Source organism: Raphanus sativus, unplaced genomic scaffold, assembly GCF_000801105.2.
Source record: "Raphanus sativus cultivar WK10039 unplaced genomic scaffold, ASM80110v3 Scaffold0611, whole genome shotgun sequence".
Classification (NCBI taxonomy): Eukaryota; Viridiplantae; Streptophyta; class Magnoliopsida; order Brassicales; family Brassicaceae; genus Raphanus; species Raphanus sativus.
In genome coordinates this window covers 24125-34039 of record NW_026615929.1, presented here as the reverse complement: position 1 = coordinate 34039, position 9915 = coordinate 24125, and the positions used below count along the sequence as shown (strand labels likewise).

The 9915-nt window shown below is 33.4% G+C and overlaps 1 protein-coding gene and 1 pseudogene across 1 annotated transcript; both read right to left on the bottom strand.

Moving 5' to 3' along the window:
- Positions 1-577: 577 nt before the first annotated feature.
- On the bottom strand, positions 578-3323 carry LOC130502620 (myrosinase-like; annotated as a pseudogene).
- Positions 3324-6020: 2697 nt separating this feature from the next.
- On the bottom strand, positions 6021-8942 carry LOC130502621 (myrosinase-like). Its single transcript, XM_056997368.1, has 12 exons — positions 8726-8942; positions 8576-8636; positions 8432-8493; positions 8266-8341; positions 8023-8188; positions 7643-7904; positions 7427-7542; positions 7122-7342; positions 6982-7016; positions 6750-6864; positions 6519-6621; positions 6021-6428 (listed from the first exon to the last, which is right to left on the bottom strand). Exons 1-12 carry the CDS (start codon positions 8897-8899, stop codon positions 6179-6181), a joined length of 1641 nt encoding a protein of 546 aa, XP_056853348.1. The 5' UTR covers positions 8900-8942; the 3' UTR covers positions 6021-6178.
- Positions 8943-9915: the final 973 nt, after the last annotated feature.

Genomic DNA, 9915 nt, shown 5'->3' with positions numbered 1-9915 from the left:
TTCTAAACGAAAACACTGAGACTTATTTAAAATATATGGTATATAGGGCACCGGCTCTAAATATGAGAAAGGGAAACATTCATGAATACAAAATTGCTATTAGCTTCTTTTGGTTTATTGATTCTATAAAACCAAAAAAAAATGTATGATAATTTTCTTTAAAAAATAAATGTAAAAATCTATTTAGTTTCATTTGAGGATGATGGAACTTTAGTTTATTAATTAAGGTTTATTCTGTTAAAGATACATTTATTATATAAATTTAAACTTATTATACTATATAGTGGAATTTTAGGATAATCGGTGGTCAATATTATATTTTACAACTATAGTTAGGGTTTTTTTTTTGTTTGTATGTCTGCCGATGTTTAAATTGCATTATTTCTCTCGCATTCCTTTGACTTGGCATAATGTAGTTGTAGAAAAATTATTTTATTCTTCATGAGTTGATCATCTTTTTATTTAGTTTTTTTTATTAATTATTATAGGTAGAAGAAGCTCCTTATCTATGGAGCAAGTAGAAAGAGTGAGAGAGAGACATGGAGATGATCTTGAGGAGTAAAAAGTGTTTCATGCATCAGCAAGCCTCTTCTGACTCTGGGAAGAGAGGCTTGAGCGGAGGAATCTTGTTTTGCAGGATTCTTGACAGTCCGTTAATGAATCTCTGGTACATTGACCAGATTCTTTGAGGTTTTCTGTCGTCGAGATCATCCCAATTAACGTAACTGAGTCCAAATCTGACCGTAAAACCTTTACAGAATTCATAATTATCAAAGAGCCATGCGAAGTATCCTCTCACGTTGAACCCTTCTCCCTGAAACAAGAGCAATCATATGAATAAATACTTAAAAGAAGTTGAAACAAATATTAGAAGAAAGCATGTATAGTATCATCCACTCACTTGATGACTTTGCGGAGAAAACTAGATGGCTGCATAGATAATCAATTCGCTTGTAATCGGCAATAGCTTGCTCACGTTTTTCTGAACTGGGGGTGCTAAATCCTGATTACCACCACAACATGAAAAATTACACAGTATTTGAAAGTCAGTTTCTTGGATTTATTTCGAAATACACTAATTAGTATATGTTATAGATGAAAAACTGAGTAGTAGTATTATGTAGAACTCACCATTCTCGGTGACATAGATTAATGGGTTGCCGTATTTGGTTTTAAAGTAGTCCATTACGTAATAAATCCCTTTTGGGTAGTAATAGCTGTTGCCGTTGTCTTTGTCTTCAACGAACTGAGAAAGGGAGGCAAACACATATATATCAATAAGGAGACCAAAAGTGGTGTTATATTGCAAATATAAAAAATAATGAAAGAGAAATCATAGGGGTGGATGATCATTCATATATACCAGTGGACCAATAAGTTCACCACGTGAATTCTCATCTGTAAACACAAGGATGAAATAATTGATGGTCACTCACAAAGTATGCTGTAACAAAAAGAAGATATATATATAAAGGCTGTAACTAGGTGGTAATGTTGTAGTACATGTGAGCTTTACGCCAGCGTCCATCATGGCAGTGTGTGTCTCTGAAGGATATGGGTTAGGTTTCGGCTGGGTGTACTGAGCGACATAATAGTTGAGACCAAGAAAATCATATGAACCAGCGACGAGTGCGGCTTCTTCCTCTGTGAAGTTGGGAAGCCGACTACCCACAATCTGTCTCATGATGTCTGGATATCTACCCTTTGTTAGCGGCTCCATGTACCTGATCCATGTATATTTTTGTTTCATTAAAATACATAAAATACACACTGATACATTTTTAGTAATATATAAAATTATATATACCATCCATGGAAGAATTGGTTCATCCTCTCGGTTGCTTCTATGGAGGCAGGATCAGAATCATCATATGGAAGAAACCATCTTGTTATCATCACAGGTCCAATCTTTCCCTTTTGGAACTGTTGGTCACGTGATATATAGATATATATAACTATACATTATAATCATATATGTTACATTTACACCACCTTAATTTTCACATATGGAGACAGCACTCACCTTATATTTGGTTCTGTAAAGATCGACGGCCGCAGCATGAGCAAGAAGCTGGTTATGTGCAACGATGTAGGGTTCTGTTGAAGAATTTCCGCCGTAACACCTGTGCTTGGTATCAACCATAGGAGAACATCGACCAGGTGCATCTGTTCCAATCGCATAGCCTCTTGTAGGCACTGTGTATAGCTGGTTGATCGTGATCCAATGCTTTACCTTTCCACCAAATTCTTTGAAACACAGATCCGCGTAATCTTTGAAATCTTGGCTGTGCATATTAGTATAGAATCATTTCAGTAATACATGTCATTAAGACTAAATGTTCTTCTTCTATCACTAATAATTTTTACTCTCTTCGAAATATAATTAAGAAGCACAGCACATACATGATCTGGCGGTCCAAGAAACCTTCATACTCATCTTGGAGTGTTTGAGGAAGGTCCCAGTGAAAGAGGGTAACAAAAGGAGTTATATTCTTTTCGAGGAGTGCATCTATGAGTTTGTGATAGTATTCAAGACCTCCTTGGTTCACTCCCTACTCACCTTTCCTTCTGCTCATTTATATCGTACAGTAATTAGTACTCTTCCAACTAATTAAATGATGCCAATTAAAATACAAACAACATACTTGGAATGATTCTTGACCACGCAAAGGAGAATCTGTAGCCAGTAGCATTGATTTCGCCCATCACGTCTACATCTTTCTGCAGTTCACATATTTAATCGGATGTCAACAATCCACACGTATAGTCTTTTAGTACATAGTTCAGTCACATGAGTATCAATGTACTGACCTGCCATCTCGTATATGACTCACAAGTGGTGTCTCCATTCTTCAAATCTGACCCAGATTTCTCTGATAACAATTACAAATGCATTAATATGTGTACATATAAACCGACATTCATCTCATGTATATATATGTCAATGTGACATACCTGGATATCGGTGACTGAAGCCATCCCAAATGTTAACACCACGACCTCTCCCTCCTTCGATCTGAAATGAAAAGAGACAACCATGCAACGTTGCATTTTAGTGTTCTTGATTTGTTTATTATTTATTCATCAAAAAGTATTGTTACATGCCTGGTAAGCAGAAGATGCAACACCGAAGATGAAGTCTTTTCCAAAGCTTTTACTGCTTAATTTAGCAGTGTTACTACATGTGAATGGTTCGTTCTCTTCGCAAGTAATTTCTTCACCAGCTTTGCAACTGGCAGCAGCTAATAGTAAAACTAAAGCGAGCCCTAGAAGCTTCATGGTTAATATGTTGATGTATGTGTTGTGTTGTATGAAACCTTGTGCCAGTCTAGGGTTTATATAGCCATTCCTAAAGAAGAGAGATGTATGCATTTTCTTGTCTTAGTATTTTGATATTTTGGGGAGGTTTAGGTGGTATCATGAGTCCCGTGGGTTCACTTACTTTAGCTCAATGTTCACCGATTTTTGTTATATTGATTGTGTCCTTTCCACTTTTAAGTTTTTCATTATCTATTGCCAATATTTGTTTTTGTTATATAGCACATATTTGTGTTCCTTAACCGGAACACACGAGTTTTTTCACATCTTCAAATTGATCCGTCGTAATGCAGAATGTATATCTTGAAGGTTTGCGCAAAACTAAAACGCCATCGTCAAGGTTCGTTAATGAAAAATTTGTATCGAACTATTATCAAGTGTTAAAAAGTTGCAAAAAATATTATCAAGTGTTGAATCTATAGTAACACTGATCCAAAGCCACAATTATCACGAGCCTCACCGCTCATAATCACTCATACCTTCTTGGTTTTGACCGCTCTATATCTGCTTAATCACATGAGACCGTTGTCTCAGAAAAGACAAAAAGAAAACTAAAACCACCACACTTTTGCTCTTATACTTTGTATCGTTTTTAAATGATTGGAAGGGTTGGGGCGGATACGGAACCGTGACCTCCAGATAGATAAGAGTGATACTTGTGTACGTTTTAGTTGTATATACCATATTACTTATATTCAATAGATAACATTTGTGAATACGAGAATACGAAATGATTTGTGAAAGACTCCAACCCGAAGTCTTCTAAGCCCATGGGAAATAATGCTGCGAGATTCACTGCATCAGAAAGTCTTTGGTTCAAATTGTGTTTTTTTCTGAAAAGGGGCTATTGGCTCAAATGTTTTCTAGCCTATTCTCTACATTTTGAATTTATTTATTTTATACTTTTAATAAATTCAGTTATACACAAAGTTTCATTTTACAACAAATACCCTAAACCTTCTTTAGCACAAACCATTTAATCTATTAATTTAGAATCCTATATTTATTTACCAACAAGTCATAATAGGACCATTTAATTAATGTGACTAATTTGATTATTTATATTAAATCTTAATAATTAATAAAGATATTGATAAGAAATCAATTTTAATTGAAAATTATAATTTTGTTTTTAGTTATAACAAAAAAATTGAGAAAAATATAACAAAATCATAAAAAATAATAATTTCTTTTATAACATAAATCATCATAATTTGTAATTAATATTGTAATCTTATTATAAATTAATGGTAGTTAAAAAGATTATCATAAAACAAAATAAAATAAAAATTTCTATTCTATTCTATAGTTATAGTCTATAAATTAAATATGACAAAATTATATTAAATTGATAGATTAACAGATTTTTTTTAAACAGTTTCATTTAAATAAGTTAACATTCATCGTCAAATGTTTTAAAATTCGTAAAATATGTAATATTTTACACAAAATTAAAATTATTAACATATTGAATTAATTTAGTAACAAAAATTCAAAAATCATTTAATCTTCCAAATTATATATTTTTTAATTTCTCTTCACCAAGTAAACAATTTAAAAATAAATATTAAACTCAAAATAATAGTATTTCAAATTTTATAAAAAGATAAAACTATAGATTCTAAACTTTTTTTTAAATGTAACACAAATTTTTTTTTTATAAAAATCAAAGTATATTTCAAAATATAAATTTAATAATAAAAACAGAAAAATTAATACCTTAACATTCAAAGTATATACTAATAAATAATAACAATAAATAAGAATATAAAATGTATAAAAATTGTGGTTTATAATTAATGACGAATAAGAAATATATAACACTAAATATAAAATCATATATTTAAAAGTTTTATGATAATATAAAAATTTTATATTAATTAAATAAAAATATACGTACGAATGTTTGAGTTAGACTCTAGTTATTTTTAAAAAAGAAATTGAAAAGATGATACAATAATGCCCGTAAGCTATCTACAACGTTAATTCATACTAACTCCAAGACTACCATTCTGATATTTTTTGGAGATCTTCAATCTCGCACAATAACCAATCTTATATAAACTAGTACATGAATTCTTTTAGAATATGTAAGCGAATGAATAGCTTAATTAGTAGTACCGTACTCACTAAGACAACACAAACGATCATCTCATATTCCATTCATTCTTCTTATCTTGCCATTATGATTCTATTTAATTTCAATCAGTGACTTGCTTCTGGTTCTTTTGGCTTTAGATTAATCGTTCACTCGGCTCAATTATGCATTATGTATGTTCTTATATTCTAAACGAAAACACTGAGACTTATTTAAAATATATGGTATATAGGGCACCGGCTCTAAATATGAGAAAGGGAAACATTCATGAATACAAAAATTGCTATTAGCTTCTTTTGGTTTATTGATTCTATAAAAACCAAAAAAAAATGTATGATAATTTTCTTTAAAAAATAAAATGTAAAAATCTATTTAGTTTCATTTGAGGATGATGGAACTTTAGTTTAATTAATTAAGGTTTATTCTGTTAAAGATACATTTATTATATAAATTTAAACTTATTATACTATAATTAGTGAATTTTAGGATAATCGGTGGTCAATATTTATTTTACACTAAATTAGTTAGGGTTTTTTTTTTGTTTGTATGTCTGCCGATGTTTAAATTGCATTATTTTCTCGCATTCCTTTGACTTGGCATAATGTAGTTGTAGAAAATTATTTTATTCTTCATGAGTTGATCATCTTTTTATTTAGACTTTTTTTTATTACATTATTATAGGTAGAAGAAGCTCCTTATCTATGGAGCAAGTAGAAAGAGTGAGAGAGAGACATGGAGATGATCTTGAGGAGTAAAAGTGTTTCATGCATCAGCAAGCCTCTTCTGACTCTGGGAAGAGAGGCTTGAGCGGAGGAAATCTTGTTTTGCAGGATTCTTGACAGTCCCGTTAATGAATCTCTGGTACCATTGACCAGATTCTTTGAGGTTTCTGTCGTCGAGATCATCCCAATTAACGTAACTGAGTCCAAATCTGACCGTAAAACCTTTACAGAATTCATAATTATCACCAAGAGCCCATGCGAAGTATCCTCTCACGTTGACACCCTTCTCCCTGAAAACAAGAGCAATCATATGAATAAATACTTAAAAAGAAGTTGAAACAAATATTAGAAGAAAAGCATGTATAGTATCATCCACTCACTTGATGACTTTGCGGAGAAAACATAGATGGCTGCATAGATAATCAATTCGCTTGTAATCGGCAATAGCTTGCTCACGTTTTTCTGAACTGGGGGTGCTAAATCCTGATTACCACCACAACATGAAAAATTACACAGTATTTGAAAGTCAGTTTCTTGGATTTATTTCGAAATACACTAATTAGTATATGTTATAGATGAAAAACTGAGTAGTAGTATTATGTAGAACTCACCATTCTCGGTGACATAGATTAATGGGTTGCCGTATTTGGTTTTAAAGTAGTCCATTACGTAATAAATCCCTTTTGGGTAGTAATAGCTGTTGCCGTTGTCTTTGTCTTCAACGAACTGAGAAAGGGAGGCAAACACATATATATCAATAAGGAGACCAAAAGTGGTGTTATATTGCAAATATAAAAAATAATGAAAGAGAAATCATAGGGGTGGATGATCATTCATATATACCAGTGGACCAATAAGTTCACCACGTGAATTCTCATCTGTAAACACAAGGATGAAATAATTGATGGTCACTCACAAAGTATGCTGTAACAAAAAGAAGATATATATATAAAGGCTGTAACTAGGTGGTAATGTTGTAGTACATGTGAGCTTTACGCCAGCGTCCATCATGGCAGTGTGTGTCTCTGAAGGATATGGGTTAGGTTTCGGCTGGGTGTACTGAGCGACATAATAGTTGAGACCAAGAAAATCATATGAACCAGCGACGAGTGCGGCTTCTTCCTCTGTGAAGTTGGGAAGCCGACTACCCACAATCTGTCTCATGATGTCTGGATATCTACCCTTTGTTAGCGGCTCCATGTACCTGATCCATGTATATTTTTGTTTCATTATAAATACATAAAATACACACTGATACATTTTTAGTAATATATAAAATTATATATACCATCCATGGAAGAATTGGTTCATCCTCTCGGTTGCTTCTATGGAGGCAGGATCAGAATCATCATATGGAAGAAACCATCTTGTTATCATCACAGGTCCAATCTTTCCCTTTTGGAACTGTTGGTCACGTGATATATAGATATATATAACTATACATTATAATCATATATGTTACATTTACACCACCTTAATTTTCACATATGGAGACAGCACTCACCTTATATTTGGTTCTGTAAAGATCGACGGCCGCAGCATGAGCAAGAAGCTGGTTATGTGCAACGATGTAGGGTTCTGTTGAAGAATTTCCGCCGTAACACCTGTGCTTGGTATCAACCATAGGAGAACATCGACCAGGTGCATCTGTTCCAATCGCATAGCCTCTTGTAGGCACTGTGTATAGCTGGTTGATCGTGATCCAATGCTTTACCTTTCCACCAAATTCTTTGAAACACAGATCCGCGTAATCTTTGAAATCTTGGCTGTGCATATTAGTATAGAATCATTTCAGTAATACATGTCATTAAGACTAAATGTTCTTCTTCTATCACTAATAATTTTTACTCTCTTCGAAATATAATTAAGAAGCACAGCACATACATGATCTGGCGGTCCAAGAAACCTTCATACTCATCTTGGAGTGTTTGAGGAAGGTCCCAGTGAAAGAGGGTAACAAAAGGAGTTATATTCTTTTCGAGGAGTGCATCTATGAGTTTGTGATAGTATTCAAGACCTCCTTGGTTCACTCCCCTACTCACCTTTCCTTCTGCTCATTTATATCGTACAGTAATTAGTACTCTTCCAACTAATTAAATGATGCCAATTAAAATACAAACAACATACTTGGAATGATTCTTGACCACGCAAAGGAGAATCTGTAGCCAGTAGCATTGATTTCGCCCATCACGTCTACATCTTTCTGCAGTTCACATATTTAATCGGATGTCAACAATCCACACGTATAGTCTTTTAGTACATAGTTCAGTCACATGAGTATCAATGTACTGACCTGCCATCTCGTATATGACTCACAAGTGGTGTCTCCATTCTTCAAATCTGACCCAGATTTCTCTGATAACAATTACAAATGCATTAATATGTGTACATATAAACCGACATTCATCTCATGTATATATATGTCAATGTGACATACCTGGATATCGGTGACTGAAGCCATCCCAAATGTTAACACCACGACCTCTCCCTCCTTCGATCTGAAATGAAAAGAGACAACCATGCAACGTTGCATTTTAGTGTTCTTGATTTGTTTATTATTTATTCATCAAAAAGTATTGTTACATGCCTGGTAAGCAGAAGATGCAACACCGAAGATGAAGTCTTTTCCAAAGCTTTTACTGCTTAATTTAGCAGTGTTACTACATGTGAATGGTTCGTTCTCTTCGCAAGTAATTTCTTCACCAGCTTTGCAACTGGCAGCAGCTAATAGTAAAACTAAAGCGAGCCCTAGAAGCTTCATGGTTAATATGTTGATGTATGTGTTGTGTTGTATGAAACCTTGTGCCAGTCTAGGGTTTATATAGCCATTCCTAAAGAAGAGAGATGTATGCATTTTCTTGTCTTAGTATTTTGATATTTTGGGGAGGTTTAGGTGGTATCATGAGTCCCGTGGGTTCACTTACTTTAGCTCAATGTTCACCGATTTTTGTTATATTGATTGTGTCCTTTCCACTTTTAAGTTTTTCATTATCTATTGCCAATATTTGTTTTTGTTATATAGCACATATTTGTGTTCCTTAACCGGAACACACGAGTTTTTTCACATCTTCAAATTGATCCGTCGTAATGCAGAATGTATATCTTGAAGGTTTGCGCAAAACTAAAACGCCATCGTCAAGGTTCGTTAATGAAAATTTGTATCGAACTATTATCAAGTGTTAAAAAAGTTGCAAAAAATATTATCAAGTGTTGAATCTATAGTAACACTGATCCAAAGCCACAATTATCACGAGCCTCACCGCTCATAATCACATCATACCTTCTTGGTTTTGACCGCTCTATATCTGCTTAATCACATGAGACCGTTGTCTCAGAAAAGACAAAAAGAAAACTAAAACCACCACACTTTTTGCTCTTATACTTTGTATCGTTTTTAAATGATTGGAAGGGTTGGGGCGGATACGGAACCGTGACCTCCAGATAGATAAGAGTGATACTTGTGTACGTTTTAGTTGTATATACCATATTACTTATATTCAATAGATAACATTTGTGAATACGAGAATACGAAATGATTTGTGAAAGACTCCAACCCGAAGTCTTCTAAGCCCATGGGAAATAATGCTGCGAGATTCACTGCATCAGAAAGTCTTTGGTTCAAATTGTGTTTTTTTCTGAAAAAGGGGCTATTGGCTCAAATTGTTTTCTAGCCTATTCTCTACATTTTGAATTTATTTATTTTATACTTTTAATAAATTCAGTTATACACAAAGTTTCATTTTACAACAAATACCCTAAACCTTCTTTAGCACAAAC